The sequence below is a fragment of the Acipenser ruthenus genome, chromosome 5 (assembly GCF_902713425.1).
Source record: "Acipenser ruthenus chromosome 5, fAciRut3.2 maternal haplotype, whole genome shotgun sequence".
NCBI lineage: Eukaryota > Metazoa > Chordata > Actinopteri > Acipenseriformes > Acipenseridae > Acipenser > Acipenser ruthenus.
The window spans coordinates 22278697-22299836 of NC_081193.1; the positions used below are offsets into that span (position 1 = coordinate 22278697).

Here is a 21140-nt window from a genome sequence, read left to right on the forward strand (position 1 = left end):
GAGGTCGCATCAGTCGCCCTCACGGGTTCGATGGAAAAAGAGAAATGGCTTCCTCAGGATGACGGTTTTAATCCCTCAGTGGGCGGGGCCGAATGTGTTATCCCAGGAAGAGGCTTATCGGCAGCTCTCGTATAGAGAGCTCAGCGATACCTACCCAATGGGCAGGCATATCCCATACATAATGTCGTTGGTGGTCGTCTTCTCTTTCAGGGAACCAGGGTTACGGTAAGTAACCTAACGTTATTATATTGTCAACGAGTACCAAACCACAGTACGCTAAATAGCAATAAACCAGCAGTGATGTACTGTGCCCAATCATGTACTGCTACTGTATGCAACACAATTACTGCATTTCCAGTCCTCGTTTTTTCTACGAACAGACACAGAAGCTTGAATTTCACCAGGTATTTTTCAATAAACAAATAAGAAAGGATGAATATTTAATTTCCACAAGGGCTTGTAATCCGGATTCCACTATGCATTCAGATTTGTTTTTCATCTTTTAGTTGGCAATATTCAACACCCATGTTGTTCAGCATTATAAAAACACCAACATTGAGTTCAGCTGACCTTACCATTTCAAGCAGTTTACTACTGAAGTACTGTATATTAAAAACTGTAACATTACAGAAACGTTTATTGTTATTTACTATAAATGTAAACAATTTACAGCATAACTATAAGCTTTTCTGTTTTTAAGTGTGTTTAATACAAGTTGGTATATTAACATGTTAAAATTATGTCAAAAATAATAATGAAAGCTGTAATTCAATACAAAAATGTATTATAATTACTACTATACAACGTTGCTAACACTCTGGTGGCATTGCACAATATATGGATTAGCAAATGATTGAATTTATTTAATTCTTTTTTTTTCTAGCATTTTAAAGAAGGAATGCAAACCTATAACATGCTAATTTGGACAACATGCCCGCCTTGAAAGACGTTTTTTTTCAAGGTCGTCTTTACCACTTTAAGTATTAAGAGGATCATCTTAGTAAGGGATTGCCGAATCTTCATTGCCAACCAGATTCTCACTGCTAGTCTAAGGACAAGGCCTGCCCTGATGTGACACTCACTGCATTTACGCCAATATTGCTACTGATTTGAATGAACATAAAAGTATTGTGCCGCACCACATACCGTTCAGAAGCACATCTTTCTATTAAAGCACACAGAGGTCTGTAGTCTATTTTACAAATCAACCCTAATAAAATGTTATGCATTGTTCTCATTCAACATTTTAAACATAATAATGTTGTATTTTGGGGGGTTGTTAATAACAGTTTCAAAATCAAATTAGCTCTTTAGATATTTGGATATATTACCCCATGAAGTTCACTGACTTTCTGAAGTGTTCAATATGAAAATGTGCTTTGCTAAAAACTGTACACAGTACATCTAAATACTTATCCTTGTGTGGGGGGAAAAAATCAGGAATCGATTGACCCTTCAGACAATATAGGATGAAAAGCTGGAAATTCAAAATTAATTTACAGTCTCCAAAATGGCAAAAAAAAAATATGTCATGTCTTATTGATTTTACCATATAGATATAGCACTTACTTCTGCATTAAAGTGCTGCAAGAAAGTGGTGTGAGAGCCATTAGATTTTTATTTTATCATGCTTTAAAATGGCTACTGCAGCTCACACATATGTATATCATAAGAAGACGCCTTACCTATATATTAGCGCAGATTCAGAGCGTACTACCTTTATTTTACTGATACTAATTTGACAGTCACATCACGTAGAAAATAACTGTACAAATCCAAAACGGTTATTACGTTATATATATATATATATATATATATATATATATATATATATATATATATATATATAATGTTATATGCGATGTGACTGTCAAATTACTATCAGTAAAATAAAGGTTGTACAAAAAAGCACAACGTTGAACCAGAAAAAAAAAAAGCCAATTAAAACGCCATAGGCAGGGAACTGTCATCCCACAAAAATGAACAGACAACAGATTAAGTTAAATAACGGGAACACATTCATATAATTAGACTGCGATACGATTTGAAAAAAAAAGAAAGATATTAATATTATTTGTTCTATTATCATGGTTATTATTGAATTGACAAACTCGTTTAAAATAATTACAATGGAAGGAGGCAGATCGTGTGTTTTGCAAAGGGTTGCGAAACAATACGAGTTGCGTATCCCAATCAATATACGTCCCACACATTATGTGTATTTCACAGTAAATATAAATACATACATAAAAACATCAACAAATAAAGACTAACAATATATTCACAGGGGATAATGATATTCACATGCATATCACCACGATTAATCCAGATGAAGAAAATGAAATAACTGTGCACAGATTAAAAAAAAGAAAATGAAAAAATGACTATTTGGGTAACCTGCTTCTAAAGAATAAGAAAAAATATGTAACCGTTAAATTTTCCATTTGGATCATATTTATTTTACGGTGGGTGTGGTAATAATAGCACACACTAGAATGAATTCCATTGAATAAAAGTTTGTTATGTGTCGAGACGAGTCGGGATTTTAATTCAACTGGGAAAAGACTGGACCTTAAACGATGCTTTTACTACACAGGGGAAACGATTCGTAGTACCAGCCTTGCCAAGCAACTGAGAACCCCTGTATCTGCAGTACCACAATTAGCGCATCAGGGGAGCACTTGGCATTTCAGAGTGTGTCACAATATGCATGCACTGTCTGTCAGGGACTCCAGAATACGGTCTGTCCCATACTGCAGTAATTTGCGACAGGAACTCTTGGACCAGCAATGTGAAATAAACACACACATTTAGTGAATGTTTTGCATTGTTTCTACATTGAATATCACAATAATGGTTTGATTTACGAGAGTGTACCGGTGTAGCAATTACTTCTACCTTGAAAACTCGATCTTCTTATGCAAAGTTTCACTGGTCAGAAAGACTGTAAAAATTCCAAATTCCCACACAATAATACAGTGATAACATAATTTCGAATGTAAAACCATCACTACGCATGCCTGTATAACATAGGTGTCAGCAGTACCCATGCACATTGCAGAAACTCCCTTTTCATCAACAAAACCCGGGGCAGGCACTGGTGTTAAAAAATGCGATGTCCGCAGCTTTTTAGAATATTCCATGGAAAGGTTGGCAAAACGCTGGTACTTACAGTTCGTAAGAACTGGATTTCATCTTCGGCTTCTCCTCCTTCAGCCATGGTTGCCTGTGTTAAAGACAGCTGGATGGAGAGTTGTGGTAGAGGCAGCAGGTTGAATGCTGTAGCGGTGCACAGCGCGCCTTGGGTTGGATGCTCATTGGACAGTCGGGAATTCTAATGGGAGGAGCTGGGCAGGTATACAACTGTACCCATTATGTACTTATGATATAGTCGTTGCTCCCCCTGCAGGATGTCGCGTTGTGATTGTTAACACATAGTTAGTCATTAGCACAATCATGGCTTAATAATTAGTTTTAAAAAAAAATCGTTTAATAAATATTAATATTAAACTTTCTGTGCAATGCTGTACATACATGATTTCTGGTATTCACTATGAATACATGTTTTTAAGAATGCCGTGTGGAGTTTTTGTTATGTTTAGTGTACTAATAATAAACAAAAACGCCCCTTACCAAAAAATAAATATATTGAAATAGGCCAACCAGAAATTGCTTTAAGTTTTGGGGGACTAGATGAAGATAAATATTTGAAGTCAGATATCTTTCAGTTTCAGCACTGAATTATTTTTGTCGAGCTGAAGAAGTTATAAAATGCAAAAAGGAACTCAAACATACATTTTTACATATAGGCGTGTGTTTCAGTAAACTTTATTTTAGATATAAAAAAGAAGGTTACATGAGCCTGATGCTGGATTAAAGTATGCATTTATTTAAACATAATACGTTTCTATTTGTATTTATATTTAGAGTCTCACAGGTTAATTTCTAGATTAATTTCTAGGTGCTAGAAATTTCAATATGATAATGAAGAACCTAATTGTAGAAAAGTCGAGAAAATTCTGGATTGTAGGTGAACATTCTTAGAGAGTATAAAAAGGTTAGGCATAGGATGATTGCTGTCATTACCAAGAAGTCAATATGGGAAAAAGTAAAGAGCTATCTGAAGACCTTAGGCAGAAAATTATTTATTGTCATAAGGATGGAGAAGGTTACAAGAAGATTTCCAAGCATCTAAGGAATATCTTCTAAGATATTCAAAGTGAACTGACTGCAAGTGGGACTGGGGTTTCCATTTCAACCATAGGTCGAGCATTGCATGGTGAAGGTCTCAATAGTCGCAGGCCAAGGAAAAAGCCACTCTTAGGAAAACGTCAGAAGGACAATTGCTTAAAGTTTGCAAAACGGCATTTGAATGATGGATATGAGTTTTGGTCAAAGGTTTAGTGGAGTGATGAAACAAAAATCGAGCTATAAGTCACGCTGATAGTCATTATGTTTGGAGAAAGTCTGGTGAGGCGTACAAAGAAAATAATACCATACCTACTGTCAAGCATGGAGATGGTAATATCCTTCTATGGGGCTGTTTTCCTCTAATGGCACCGGAAATTGAGTTCCAATACATGGTAAAATGGATTCCATAGCATACCAAAAAATATTGGCCAATCATCTTAAACCCTCTACTGCAAAACATGATTTAAAGCGCAACTGGACGCTCCAACACAACAATGATCCAAAGCACACATCAAAATCTACTTCAGAATGGTTAAAGAAGAATAAAATCAAGGTTCTGGAATGGCCTAGTCAAAGTCCTGATCTAAATCTGATTGAGAATCTTTGGTATGAGTTAAAGAAGGCTGTGCACAATAGAAGTCCTTGGAATTTGAATGAACTGGATCACTTTTGCGTTGAATGGTCAAAAATCACTGAAGAATCATGCCAAAAGCTCATTGACAAATATCTTAATCATTTAAAATAGGTTATTATTGCTAAAGGTGCCTCAACTAGCTATTCATTTCATTTTCCTTGTCAGGGTATGAATACTTTTGAATTGGCATTTTTGGAGTTTTGCAAAGAAAATTGCTGAAATAAATAATTGTAGACATCTATTTCTTGTAACTTGTTTTCCTCATCCACAAAAGCAAAATTTTTGCTACAAAAGATTTTTCCTATAATTATTTGTTTTTGAGAAATTTCTAGAAATTATAAATTTCCATTAGGGTATGTAAACTTTTGACTACAACTGTATATATGTAAATTATATTCGAATGTATAGCATATGGTGTGTTACTGATAACTACTGTACTGTACCATTCCATTTTTCTACAATATTGTAAAAAAAGTCAGTTGCGTAGTGCATACCGCTAATGTGTGCCCGGGTGCGGACTAGCAGTATCGCACCGTGAAAATACCCAGCTAGGGAACTGACCAATGAGGTACAGCTTCCCTTGCGCGCCTTCAGTAAACAATGGAGAAAGAAAAGATAATTCTTGCAGTATCAAAATACCCGGAGCTATACAATAAAGGACACAACAATTATAAAGACAAGGCAATGAGGGAGAACATCTGGGAGTCCATTTCCAGGTAACTGGATATAGCTGGTGTGTATGATTTGTTTACCTTTACTGAAATAAGTATTCTGAAAAGCTATGACGTATTCTACATTTTTATTAGCTGTACAACATACGTGTGATATTTTTCCAGCTGATGATACAATCAGAGGAGACATCGAATGGTCGTATGTTTGACACCCCCGATTTAGATAGTTTAGAAATGAAGGCTTTGCATAGCCATGAATAAAAGGTTACTGTTCACTGCCCCAGTCCCGTTTCAATAGGAAAAGACCAGCACACACAAAGCAGAGAACAAATGTATTAGAACACCCCATTGCTTCTGTAGTTTTGCTTTCTTGTGCATATGAAATCAAACCATTCTAACTGAAAATCTTGAAAAATTGTCAAAATACGCAAATAAGTAATTGTCTAATTTAATTGATTGCTTCAATAGGCCACACATGCAATTCATTCAAAGTCGTTAGAGGAAAATGAACACATAGCCACAAATGGTAAAATGCAGTAGACTTTTTAGAAGTTGTTTAAGATGCCTAATTAAAGCGCAAAGTGGTCTAACATTTTCACACATGAGTGCCTATTGTTTCTATATTACCAATTACTGACTAAAAATTTTAAAATTCTCACACCCAGAGGTTTCCATGCAGGTAGATATATAAAGGATATAGAACATAAGAACATAAGAAAGTTTAGAAACGAGAGGAGGCCATTCAGCCCATCTTGCTCATTTGGTTGTTAGTAGCTTATTGATCCCAGAATCTCATCAAGCAGCTTCTTGAAGGATCCCAGGGTGTCAGCTTCAACAACATTACTGGGGAGTTGGTTCCAGACCCTCACAATTCTCTGTGTAAAAAAGTGCCTCCTATTTTCTGTTCTGAAGGCCCCTTTATCTAATCTCCATTTGTGACCCCTGGTCCTTGTTTCTTTTTTCAGGTCAAAGAAGTCCCCTGGGTCGACATTGTCTATACCTTTTAGGATTTTGAATGTTTGAATCAGATCGCCGCGTAGTCTTCTTTGTTCAAGACTGAATAGATTAAATTCTTTTAGCCTGTCTGCATACGACATGCCTTTTAAACCTGGGATAATTCTGGTTGCTTTTCTTTGCACTCTTTCTAGAGCAGCAATATCCTTTTTGTAACGAGGTGACCAGAACTGAACACAGTATTCTAGGTGAGGTCTTACTAATGCATTATAAAGTTTTAACATTACTTCCCTTGATTTAAATTCAACACTTCTCACAATATATCCGAGCATCTTGTTGGCCTTTTTTTATAGCTTCCCCACATTGTCTAGATGAAGACATTTCTGAGTCAAAATAAACTCCTAGGTCTTTTTCATAGTTCCCTTCTTCAATTTCAGTATCTCCCATATGATATTTATAATGCACATTTTTATTTCCTGCATGCAATACTTTACACTTTCTCTATTAAATTTCATTTGCTGTGTCTGCCCAGTTCTGAATGCTGTCTAGATCATTTTGAATGACCTTTGCTGCTGCAACAGTGTTTGCCACTCCTCCTATTTTTGTGTTGTCTGCAATTTTAACGAGTTTGCTTACTATACCAGAATCTAAATCATTAATGTAGATTAGGAATAGCAGAGGACCTAATACTGATCCCTGTGGTACACCACTGGTTACCTCGCTCCATTTTGAGGTTTCTCCTCTAATCAGTACTTTCTGTTTTCTACCTGTTAACCACTCCCTAATCCATGTGCATGCATTTCCTTGAATCCCTACTGCGTTCAGTTTGAGAATTAATCTTTTATGCGGGACTTTGTCAAAAGCTTTCTGGAAATCTAAATAAACCATGTTGTATGCTTTGCAATTATCCATTTTCAATGTTGCATCCTCAAAAAAGTCAAGTAGGTTAGTTAGACACGATCTCCCTTTCCTAAAACCATGCTGACTGTCTCCAAGGATATTGTTACCATATAGGTAATTTTCCATTTTGGATCTTATTATAGTTTCCATAAGTTTCCATATAATAGAAGTCAGGCTTATTGGTCTGTAGTTACCTGGTTCGGTTTTGTCTCCCTTTTTGTGGATCGGTATTACGTTTGCAATTTTCCAGTCTGTCGGCACAACCCCTGTGTCAAGAGACTGTTGCATGATCTTGGTTAGCGGTTTGTAAATAACTTCTTTCATTTGTTTGAGTACTATTGGGAGGATCTCATCCGGCCCAGGGGATTTGTTTATTTTAAGAGCTCCTAGTCCCCTTAACACTTCTGCCTCTGATATGCTAAAGTTATTTAAAACTGGATAGGAACAGGTCGACATGTGGGACATGTTGTCCGTGTCCTCCTTTGTAAAAACCTGTGAAAAGTAATCATTTAATATATTTGCTATTTTTTTTTCTTCATCTATGATTTTGCCATTTGTGTCTCTTAGACATTTAACCTCCTCTTTCAATGTTCTCTTGCTGTTATAATATTGGAAAAACATTTTAGAATTGGTTTTAGTCCCTTAGCAATATTGATTTCTATCTCTCTCTTGGCCTTTCTAACTTCCTTTTTGACTTGTGTTTGCAGTTCCAAGTACTCTTTCTGTGTACTTTGTTTTTGGTCCCTTTTAAACGCTCTGTAAAGCACTTTTTTCGCTGAATATTTTTTTTAATTGATCTATTAATCCATTTAGTTTTAGATTTAGATTTGTCTACTTTTGGGATGTAATTGTTTTGCGCCTTTAGTACTACATTTTTAAAAAAACAGCCATCCTTTTTCTGTGGATGTTTTCTCTATTTTACTCCAATCTACTTCTGTTAGTCTCTGTTTCATACCTTCATAGTTTGCTTTTCTAAAATTGTAAACCTTAGCTTTAGTCATTACTTTTGGGGTTTTAAAAAATACTTCAAATGAGACCATGTTGTGGTCTGAGTTTGCCAATGGCTCTCTGACCTCTGTTTTAGTTATTCTGTCTTCATTATTTGAAAAGACTAAATCAAGGCATGCCTCCCCTCTAGTCGGTGCCTTGACAAATTGCGTTAGGGAGCAGTCATTTGTCATTTCCACCATTTCAATTTCGTCCGTCGTGCCCCCCATCGGGTTTTCCCATTTTATATGGGGGAAGTTGAAATCCCCCATTAGTATGGCTTCTCCTTTTCTACATGCATTTCGAATGTCATTGTATAACAGATTATTTTGCTCAGCGTCTGAATTTGGCGGTCTATAGCATGCTCCTATTATTATGCCCTTTGAATTTTTGTCCATTATTCTGACCCATATTGATTCTGCATTGTTTTCTTTGTCCTGATTTAACACCTGGGCTTCAAGACTATTTCTTATGTATAGTGCTACCCCTCCGCCTCTTCTGTCCTGCCTGTCTTTCCTATATAGTGTACCCACTAATATTATATTCGTCTTAGACAACCAAGTTTCTGTAACACCTATCACATTGTAGTTACTTGTTAGTGCAGTAGCTTCAAGTTCTAACATTTTGTTTCTGAGACTTTTAGCATTAAGATAAATACATTTAATAGTTGTCTTACCTGAGTTGTTGCCCTTGTTTTGATGTGGTCTCCCTTCTGTTTTTTTGTTTTCTCCCCCCTTCCTTTCTAGTTTAAATGCTTCTGGACCTCCTCAAGGATCCTTTCTCCGAGTAGATTGGTTCCCTTTCTGTTTAAGTGCAGTCCGTCCCACCTATATAGATAGTCCTTGTTGTAGAATGTGCTCCAATGTTCAAGAAAGGTGAAGCCTTACTGTGTGCACCACGATTTCAGCCATGCATTTTGATTTTGTATTTCCAGCTGTCCATATGGTTCTTTGCAAGGTGCCGGCAGTATCCCAGAAAATACCACAGTTTTGGTCTTGTCTTTTAATTTCCTTCCTAGCTCTCTGAATTTGTTTTGCAGGGATCTTGTCAAATCTTGAGGTGTTCTAATACATTTGCACGCCACTGTATATGAATTGCAAACTTGATTTAATGAATAAAAAATGTGGTTTATAAACAGCCCTTAACAAAACATTCTTTAAACAGCTGTTTCAGTTTTGTGAAAATACAATATGTAGTGTCACTCTTACTTATTCTGTAACATGAACTTACATTCATGAATGATGCCAGTTTGATTGATAACAATAAAAAAGTAAAACCAAGTCAAGAAAATCTGAAATAAGCAGAAAAGGAAACCACAGGATTTAACAATATTTGGGTTTATTAAGAAAGTTCAAATGTCTGAAACTTTAAAAATAGTGGCTTATGCTGTATAATACATCATGCCTTATTATTAGTTTTAAACAGTCTGGTTTTCTTTCTCCACACTGGTCTCTTCAGAGTTATACTTTCTTACTGTAGTCTCATAAGCAAAGAGCCTAGTTCAAGCACTATTAATCTAGCAAAAAGCTACTAAAATACATAATGCAGATATTCTGTAAATGCAGTCATAAACCAGAATTAGCTGCCCAGTTTCCAACAGTAAAGTCAATGCCAAATAATGGCATGTCATTTTAAAATAATAAAGATCAGAATAAATCTAACAAATTCTGAGATCAATATTAAATACGAGTTAATTGGCGATTACTGTGAGAAAGTGAATAAAACTTTGTGATGCAAATGTGGGGGAAAAAAAACACACCTTCTCCCTCGTCTTCCTTTTATCGATATGTATGAAGCTCACAATAGTACCAGAAACAGGTTCAGCATGTGTTCATAATTCAATATCCAGCTGATAATGTGTGTCAGATTTTACAGTTTGTGTCATAGTCCTTTTGTTATATGTTTATCTATTTATTTATTTTACATATATTAAATGAATAAATCTTGGCGCTACATACTTGCTTTACATATTGCTAGTGCATCACACACCGTAATGCATGCAATGCATATATATATATATATATATATATATATATATATTGTAAGACAGCAGGGAGGGGGTTAAAGCCTCCCTGAAGAAAAAACATGTGCGGAATGCACATTTGTGTAATTTAATTGTTTTGCTTTATTGTTTGATTGAATTTGTTAATTGTTTTAGTATTAATTATCCCCTGCACCTGGTAGCCATTGTTAAATTAGTACCAGGTGCAGGGTATTTAAGAGAGGCAGCTAGTCTGCTCATGGCTGCTAAGGAGAAGGAGACAGAAGAGGTGCTCTGTCTCAGAGTAGCCAAAGTAAATAAAAAGTAAGTGTGGTATTAAACCGGTGTTTTGGTGTAAGGACGGGGAAACAGCTTAGCTGTCCCGTATTAGACAGGGTGTTCCTGGAAGTTTTAGTTAGCGCTCCAAAAGAGCTAGGTGTTGATTTTGTGTTTGTATTTTGTTTTGGTGTATTAAAAATAGCGCACCAGCGCTTAAAAATCCATTCCCGTGTGTTGGGTCTATTTTTAAAGGGGCAACGAACCCGTGTGAGGTGCAATCATATTACTATATATATATATATATATAATGAAACTCCTTGTACAAAATATCATTAGATGTTTTAATATCTTATGCTCAACCTGACAAAGGATTTTTAAAAAGCTGACTTTTAACTTGCATTGCCTCGTGGGCGCAGCCGTAGGTGAGACATTCCAGTTAGAGATCACTTTCCCCGTACAATGCTGTTGAGAAGCAGGTGTAATCCAGAGCCCCTGGCTGCTGGCCTGGCCTGGTGTAGGCAGGCATTCTCATGATGCAGTATTCAGCCTGTTCTGGGGGCAGCTCTCTCCGCAGCTCATCCACAAGGATGTAAGGCTGTCGAAACAATGGGGCAGCAGTTCAGAAAACACTCTCTGGTCCTATTTAATCATTAGCAGCCAAAAGTTACCTCAAACACCCACGTCTCTTTAGCACACAACATTCATTAGAGTTGGTATGGGGGGAGGACTACAGGTAGCCCTGTAAACATCCTCCCTGTCTCTATACAAAGTGACATTTTGCCCTTCATCCCCACCCAAAATATGTTAAGCACATGGTTGCTTTCTGTACAAATTGTAAATGCTATAACCTTTCAAACTGCTAACGGGCAAGTTTAGGGCTTTACTTGTTCCCTTTCAGGAAACTTCTGATGGATTCTTTGACTCGAATCCACTCAGGCCGTGGAGCACTTGTTTCTTTTCAAGTGTTCAAGTTCCCTTATCTACAGGCTCTTGTATGGTATTCGTTTAAAGGGCACACTGTGCTGGGCTGGCTTTCAGGGGCCAGGAAAGTTCTTTCAGATATCTCTTTAGAAAATGGGTTACATGAGCCTGGATGCCTCAAGGACAGTGTACTCTTCCTTACTTCACCTACACAGTATCAACTGAGGGTCGAGGAGGAAAATAATAACAGAGTCCAGCAACGAAAACACCTTCAGTAGAAACAGCTTTAACATGACCCCCTCAACCCCTACCTTGAGAAATCTGTTTTACGTTGTTGTAGAACAGTGAAGAGTCATCAGAAGCCTACTATGTGGGATGTTTTGTAGAGCTGTCAAAAGCTATTAGCAGATTTCAATGTAGTTTTTATTTTGTGATTAAAGTAGATAAAGTACAGTACAGGATTTAAACAAAGACTAGTACTAGTTAACATATTTCAGTGGCTTGTTTTGCTGGCACACCCACAGCAATCAATAATTATTGATTGATTATTATAGTATATACTCATTATTGATTAGTTCAAGGATTTTTTTTTAATTATTATGCAGAGTGTAGATTTAAGTCATCAGTGCAAGCACATGTTATCTCAGGTAGTCCTGCACTTCCTAAGACATTTCACATGATGAGGAAAGCTATCCTAGTAGCTACTGTTGCTGCTTCCCCTAATGGATGACATGCTGTGCAGCCCATGACAGGTTTTGATCCTGTACACACAGCTGAGTTGAAAAAACCCAGAAAGTGAAACAATAACATGAAAGTAAAGCATGGATTCGGAGAGCTTTTAGTAACCATGCTTTACACATGCTTCAATCAAAATGAGATCAAGATGAAAGGACAGGTTACATTTCAGTAATTATTTCAATAGATATAACCCCTTAAAATGATTATGAAACTGAAGTAAATAAGAAACTATTCGATGCCAGTGAAATCTTTTTTTTTTTTTTTTAATGGTCAAGCACGGCATCTTTAGACACCCCAGAATGGATGACTACCTACCTTATCTGCAGCAAGTAGTGTCTGCAGTCTCCCTGATCATGAAGTCAATGAAGGACTGGAAGGACACCACACACGTCCCATTGGGATCCACCAGTGTCATGATTCGAGCAAACTCCACCTCACCCTACAAAAAGAAGACATAAAGCAGTTCCTTAAAGGCACCTCGTTGACTGTATGGATCTTTGCCAAATCACTTCCTGTTACAAGACTAAAACCAAACAACGATATTTAAGGTCTCCTGAGCACTCTGAAGGTGTTTGTTTATCTGTTCTGTTACATTAACGTGGAATTTTCTCCATTGAGAAAGTAAAGACTGGTGTAAATCCTTTAAATATATCATCCCAAGTATCATCCTGTTCTTTCTTACATGTTAATTTTGCCGAGCTCATCACAAAAGAGTATAAAAAAGAGAGATAGAACCACAGTACTAAGTTGCACCATAACTGTTTCTTCGAATTCATTAAACATGCATTGCCTCATCCATACCGGGTCATAGCCCATGGAGATAAGGCACGCTCTAAAATCATCAGTCTCCATGCTCGTTTTCGTCTTCTGCAGGGTTGTGAGGTAAGGGCGCAGGAGAGTTGTTGGGGCAGGTTTAGAAAGCAGGTAGGGTGTTCCCAGGAGCGCACAGAGAGAGAGAGAAGATCGAGGAGGAGCATTGGCATCCAGGGTAACGGTTCCCATGAAGGTAGGTAACGGAGAAGGTCCAGGTGGAACATCAGTGATTTGAAGGAAGAAGCAGCAGCTGGCACACAGACAGACAAGACAGGTGGGTAAGAGAGGACACACACAGCCGGGTGGACAGTGGAAGGACAATAGCAACAACAACAGACAACAACAGAACAGATACAACAAAACAGAAAGAAAGAGTAATTTAGTGTCTCAAAAGCTAAGTTAAGAGGCAGACTGATAAAAATGCAGATGCCACATACACTAGTGTAAGAATCGATCGACTCAACTGCAGGACCTCTAAAAGGGATGATAGAGCAGTTAATTTTCTATAACCCACTCATTGCTTGGTCCATCAGTCATGCACTGTGTAATGTGCAGCAAGGTGAAATAAGACAGACAAATTTATTTTCGCTCATAATTCATAAATCAGTGCTGTACAGTATACCGGTATGTAGAGATTTTAATGGAGCTAGACAGTACTTGGTTCACTACATATCGTTAAAGTCGTATTTGACTGATTTAGTCTCGTTTTTTTTATACAATAGATTTTCTGTTTCTGTAGAATTAAGTAAGATGCAAGTATACAAGTATGCATTTATTGCCTAATTATTTTCTTAAATCATCATGTAAAATACTTTTTAGTGATACTAGCGTCATTGGATGACTGCAATATCTGCACTTCAGGAAGCACTCATAGCCAGAAACATGATTTTTACAAGGTATCTGGTATCAGCATTTTCAGTGAAGCTGACTGCCTCACTTTAAACAAACACTAGTGCTGTGACTACCTGCTGGTCATTTCCAACTTGCCCAAGGCTGATGAGGCAGGCTTTGAACTCTTCAGGTCGAAGTTTACCCGCCTCATCCATGCAGCATGTGCAAAACGCACACACACGCACACGCATACGCACACGTACACGCACACACACAACAACAAACAGTGAAACCAAAAGCAAAGTTAATTCAGTGAATACTATGATCACCGATGAAAACTATTTATGGGTTAACAGGATGTTATTTTTCTTTCTTCACATGTGTTAAATGTATTTCTCTTTCAACACTGCAGACTAGTATAGATACAGTAGATGTGAGAAAAATAGCTCCAGTTTAAATGGCAGCACAATCATAGTAGGAACATCCAATAAGCTTTTTCAGCGGCATATACACTGAAACAATTGAATTGATCTTTAGTGTTATCTTTCTGTGCTCTTACATAGTGTTGAAAGGCTTAATGATTGACATTTTCAAATCAAACCTATCAAATCAAATCAAAAGCATTGTTCCCAGGAAGTAGGTTTTATATGGGTTTCATTGTAATTCTTAAAAGCTGAAACAGCAACTTCGGGGCCTTGACATGGCACACTGATAACGCTAAAGGAAATGTGTAAAGCCAAGTTTCAATGCAGGCCCACTGTATTTAATCTAGAACTGTTGAACTGTCTCAGATGTGTACTTGTACTCACTACAGACCATGTCTGTTATCAGATGTGGGCAAAAAAGTTTAAGAATGTGCTTCAGTTTAGAACAAACTAGAAAACAAAACAGTTTCACACTTTAACAGACATTAGTTACTTTGTTTTGTGAGATGTGTCCCAGAAACCCCAAATTAGCAGGGGAACATGTGCCTAGACATCAGTTTAGTGCATCTAGTTTATCTCTAGGCATACTGTACAGTGTATGCCATGAGTTCAGCCTGGAAGTGCTACAGTGCTCCAAACTACAGCAAGAATACTAAAGAATTTAAGTATTATTTTCTTTTACTAATTCTACTGCTATGGAGTCTAATGTACCTCTTTTTCCTTTCGCGGCTTCTGAAGTAATGAAAAGATCAACATATTAGTAAGCAAAATGAGTGCAGTTAATATTTTGTCACAGGTGTGTGCCACTTAAATGCAAAGGGTTTACAAAAATGTTATAACTCAATCAATCATTTAGCTAGCTGTGTGTTCTAAAAACGTAGTTAACTCTCAATGGCATAGGATTCAATGAAAATATATTAATCATTAAATAAAAATAAAGATAACTGTGTTAATTTCTCTTAATCATTGGTACTGAGACCAATTCATAACATTTGGTACAACTTCACTCACAAGCTTGTTGCACAAGCTGGGGGGATATATGTGCCCCCTTAAACTACAGATACAGCAATAAGACATTGATTCCTGGGCTATGTTTCCACCCTAAAGGCTACAGCACTTTATTCTGGGGAATGATCCTGAAATCAACAGGGGGTCAATACTCATGATAAAAAAACAGTCAATATTGTGAGCGAGATATTCTGCGTTTTTTGTATCACTATTATTATCACTATTATTATTATTATTATTATTATTATTATTATTATTATTGCAATTAGAAGCATTGCTGTGGCGTACTGTACCCAGTCAAAGTAGTTGAAGGAGGCTCTAAACTCGTTCATCTGCTCCTGGCTGATGCCCTTTGCATCTCTGGTCAGGATCTGGGTTTCAATCTCATTCATGGTCCGGGCAATGGTGGTTAGCAGGAGCTCCCATCCAACTCGAATGTGCTGCAGAAAAAAAGGTGCAAATAGAGCCATTAATACTTTGGTAAATAAAACATACAGTATACATCTCCTTTAGTTCTGGGTTTGTACATTTCCAAAGCCTCCATTGCGATATTAGAGCATTTTTCCCCAGGGACAATTCAGCATGTTAATACTAGTTATCTTTACCCCAAATAGTTTTTTTTTAAAATTTAAATTTCAGAAAATGTCTGAGTAGATCCTTCCAGTGTGTCTCCATTAGCATCAGAAGCTGTCTGTTACTAAACACGCTGTAATTAATGCACGCTGTAATTTATTGCTGCAAAATCATAGCAGTGGATTGTACAGACTGGTTAAATTCAAGCAAAAAAAAAAACTAGACTATCAATATTTGCATTTCACAGGCTAAACATTTAATATTCTGTCTATTTCAATACTACAGAATGGCTTAGCAGCATTTTTGTCACCTAAGGCAAATTAACTAATACTGCTCCTGCTCCTTCACAGCAACTAGCTCTGAACTCCATTGTCATATTCTAAATATTTTTTGAATCACGCCCCACCCAAGCAATGTTTTTTTACTTGATGTCAAAACGTTGTTTCAATCTGTTGTCGCATTTCAGGTCAATTAGCTGTTCTTCCACCTCCCATGAAAGACTGGTTGAACCAAAAGAAGTGACGAACGGATCATGAACCCAGGCAACTGAGCTGCAATCTTCTTGGAAGTAGCTGCTAAACTGTTCTTTCAGTCATGCCATGTGTTCAGCAATGGGAGCATTCAGATCATCGTAATCCACAGAGCTGCCACAATCCTGAATGAAATCTGAAAATGTGGGAAACATATCGCAATTTCCATCGAATTGTCAAGAGGCCAAAATGTTCCGTTTTTGAACAAAAGCTGTTACCTTGTCTGTAAGGAGGAAGATATTTGAGTCCTTTCCTTGCATAGACCCATTTAATAAATTCAGTCAAAAATATCAACCAAGTAAGCAAGCAGAGCCAGCCAAGAGCAATCACGAAGGTTAACTAGATTATACGTTGCATCACTTAAGAATATTTTAGCCTCACGTAGCTCAAAAAGGCAAAGAAGTACTCACCCACAAGATAACTACCTTACTTCAGTGTGAAATAGTAGGTGCTGATGATCAGATCCCATTTGCTGGCACAGAACTGAAACGTGCATTAAGTGGCCTTGATTGATTACCTGCATTGCTTGCTGCATAACTGTCTTCAGTGTTGGGGCATTTTCTTTGCGGCCAGGGCTTCTCTGTGCATCGTGCAGTGTGTCCATTTAGCACGGGGGACTACTTGCTGAACTCGGGTGACCAAACCGCTGTGCTGTCCCGTCATTGAGTGAGCTCCGTCACTGCAAATCCCAATGCATTGATCCCACTTCATACCTTCTTCATGAACAAAATGATCTAACACTGCAAATATCGGTTCCCCGATTGTGCGAGCTGGAAGGGGTCTGAAAAAAAGAAATTCCTCCAGAAGTGACTCTTCTTCATGCAGAAATCTGACGTAAACAAGCAGTTACGTTGCTCCAGCAATATCGGTTGTCTCGTCAAGTTGTATGGCATAGAACTGGCTCATCTTGATGTAGTTCAACACTTGATCTTTCACTGGCGAATTCTGAAATTCGGCGACTCACTGTGTTATTTGACTATGGAATAGCACCAACTTGCATAGCACAGCTTTCCCCAAACATAACAGCACAAATGTCCTTTACACCAGGCAAAACTAGGGTCTCGGCTGTTGTGAGGCTTTTAAAGTTTTGCAACCCGGTATGACACAGCATAAGACGCCTTAAGACACTTGTCAGACACCATGGAACGCTGGCTTGTAGCACTTTTTTGCTGATGTAATGCCTCAGGTTTTCTTTTGAAAAAGTCAAGTGGCTTATCCTTCAGTCTAGGATGTCTCGTCTCCAAATGGCATCACAGTTTGCAAGGCTTCAAGCTGTCATTAGCCAGTACATTGCCACAGATGATACACTGAGGACGAGGTTCATCTGTAGTTCCAACAAAGGTAAATCCAATTTTTAAGTAACTTTCTTCATATATCTGAACTTTTTGCTTTTTACTCAATGATGCATCTGCACAATCGCGCTTTCTTTTTTAATGCACAACAAACCAATTCATTTTATGTACTGGAAAGGTGTACAATGTGGCATGAACAGAACTGTCACTGATTCTTATAATAATAATAATAATAAAAATAATGATTCTTAAACACAAAATCACTCGAGCTATACAGTTTTGCATCACCCTATAGAATTCACTAATTCTGCTTCATAAATTTGACTGAAACCTGCTAAATAATGTTACGTTTACATATTGCATTTCATACCGATGTAGTTTTCCAAAGTTTAAAAATTTGACATTTCAAAATCTAACATGAAATACTGTACTACTATTATCCGGTAGACTTTTGCAATATAATTGTATTTTTTTTTTATTTTTTTTTTTGCTGGCATTCCTTATAATAATAATAATAATAATAATAATAATAATAATAATAATAATCTCCATCACATGTAATAACACCATTTATCACATAATGCATATCAGCACACATATGCATATATTTTACTGTAATGTGTGTCTCGAAAAAAATTATATAAAAAAATGTAGTCGACCTCAAGGAATTATAAAACTTAACATGATTTTGTGCCACTATAGCTCCCCTCTGCCTTTAAAAAGATACCTTATCCTATTTGGCATGAATTTCCTCATCAGAAACGGTGCTGTAGGGGTTGATTATCGAGAGGCTGATACCGTAAAACTGGGCAATCTTCTGAACCTCGCTGTGGATTCCCAGAATGGCCTGTCTCTCGCTGTCAGCCTCAGGAAGAATGGCTTTAAACTGTTCATGAGCTGCAATCAGGCTCTGCAGAGAGTGGGGGGGGGGGGGGCATATTGATGACATCAATGGCTTAGCAAGAACTCCCCCTGCGTCAGATACTGATGCTTTACTAGTGTACTTGTAATGGTTATTGAGAATGAATAAGCTATCAAAGCAGCTGAAGCGCACCTGAGTTTCCTCAACGCTGTGAACAATGAACATGTCCTGCAGATCCTCCATTGCCCCCTCCATCCAGTTGTTGAAAGGCGCCGCCCTCTTGGCAAACTCCAGGTACAGCTGCTCAATAGTCTCCAGCAGCTTCTCTGTTCTCTGAAACCAGGAAAATGGAACAAATGGGTTTTTTTTGTTTGTTTTTTTTAACTCATTGAACAAACACGCTTGTTGAACACATATATATCAAACACATACAATATCAAAAGCCAGATTTTTTAAACCAAATTTTGGTTACAGAGAAGTGGAGCTATCAATATAATGCCTTTTTCTTTTACTGGTATAACCAGACCTCTAGTTGTACCAGAGCACAGCAATACCAACAAATGTATCCATTGGTAACAGTAGTAACATGGTTACAATCTTAGCAATACATTTACAACAAAAATATACAATATTTATATATATATATATATTACATAGGCCATGCCAGGGACTGCCATATAATGCGGAAGGCAGGCTTAAATTTATATTCTTACCATACAACTTGCTGCCAGATGAGGGAGCTGTTACCCATCATGTGGAGTGGATTTTTATTCAGTGTTCCTGTACATGTCTCATGTGACTCACTAAGCTCTTTAAGAACATTAGGCACAATAGGACAGACCTATTATTGTTATTTATTTCTTAGCAGACGTCCTTATCCAGGGTGACTTACAATTGTTACAAGATATCACACTATTTTTACATACAGTTACCCATTTATACAGTTGGGTTTTTACTGGAGCAATCTAGGTAAAATACCTTGCTCAAGGGTACAACAGCGGTGTCCCCTACCAGGGATTGAACCCATGACCCTCCGGTCAAGAGTCCAGAGCCCTAACCACTACTCCACACTGCTGCCCTACCTATAATTGTACTGTAGGTCAAGTAATAGGGAATATCCCATACAGTCAACAAATAGCCTTACATCGTCATTGAAATAAAAAGGTCTGGCAATCCTGCCAACAACCTTGCGAAAAAAACATACAGATCGCTTATAATCTACAAGCAACACATACATACAAAAGAAAAGTACAAACACCTCAAAATGGACACTCAAATGGGAACTGTCTCACACAAATGCATCATTTCAAACTATCTACTTGCATTCTTAAACCTATAATTTGATTTAAAAAAAAACCAGAAATATACTTGCATATTTTTGTGTGATAAACCCTGTGAGATGTGAAAAAAATATATTTCTGCAATTGCATTTGTTGCATATTGTTTCATAGTGCAGCTTGTGATAGAGGGTAAAATGTATTAGTGTAATAATAATAATAATAATAATAATAATAATAATAATAATAATAATAATAATAATATTCTTTATTTTATATAGCGCCTTTAAAAGCAACATCTCAAAGTGCTTTACTATTATTTTATTATTATTTATTTCTTAGCAGACACCCTTATCCAGGGCGACTTACAATTGTTACAAGATATCACATTATACATTATTTCACATACAATTACCCATTTATACAGTTGGGTTTTTACTGGAGCAATCTAGGTAAAGTACCTTGCTCAAGGGTACAACAGCAGTGTCCCCCACTGGGGATTGAACCCACAACCCTCTGGTCAAGAGTCCAGAGCCCTAACCACTACTCCACAGTGCTTTACAAACAAACAAAACAGAAAATAAAAACAGTCATAAAAATGCCTCTCTATAAAAGTAGGTCTTTGAGCTAGATTTAAAGGCATTAAGAGTGGCAGAATCCCTGTTCCCTTTAGGAATGGTGTTCCAAAGTTTTGGGGCATAACAACAAAAAGCCCTGTCACCCATAGAACGTAGGTGAACAGAGGGAACGCAAAACAATCCAAGATCAAACCATGTAAAGCCTTAAAAGTAAGAAGTAAAATTTTAAAATCAACACGAAACCTGACAGGCAACCAGTGCAGGGACTCTAGAACAGGAGTGATATGATCCCTTGCATGTGACCTTGTCAGGATACGAGCTGCTGAGTTCTGAACATGTTGGAATTTGGACAGTGTGCTTTTGGAGACGCCTGCAAGCAGAGCGTTACAATAATCAATCCTTGAAAAAACAAATGCATGAACCAGCTTTTCAGCTACAGAAACAGAAACCATAGGTCGCACCCTAGCGATGTTTCTAAGGTGGAAAAATTATGCCTTAACAGTATTCTGCACATAAGGTTCAAAAGTTAATCCAGGACCAAAAATAACTCCCAAATTTCTCATTTTGGATCTAAACTCAAGCATAGTACCATCAACTGACAAATTTACAGCATTGGTTTTACGTAACTGGTGGGCAGTGCTTAGCAACATAACCTCCGTCTTATCACAGTTAAGATACAGAAAGTTTTGCGACAC

The 21140-nt window shown here is 37.3% G+C and overlaps 1 protein-coding gene and 1 pseudogene across 1 annotated transcript in view; both read right to left on the reverse strand.

Moving 5' to 3' along the window:
* Positions 1-3255, reverse strand: part of LOC117403391 (ryanodine receptor 2) — a 276853-nt gene extending 273598 nt beyond the window's left edge. Inside the window, exon 1 of the mRNA XM_059023822.1 lies at positions 3173-3255. Coding sequence (XP_058879805.1) covers positions 3173-3220 — 48 coding nt within the window. The 5' untranslated portion in view covers positions 3221-3255. The remainder of the gene's footprint in view (positions 1-3172) is intronic.
* A 6387-nt stretch (positions 3256-9642) lies between these two features.
* Positions 9643-21140, reverse strand: part of LOC117403196 (alpha-actinin-2-like) — a 33775-nt pseudogene continuing 22277 nt past the window's right edge.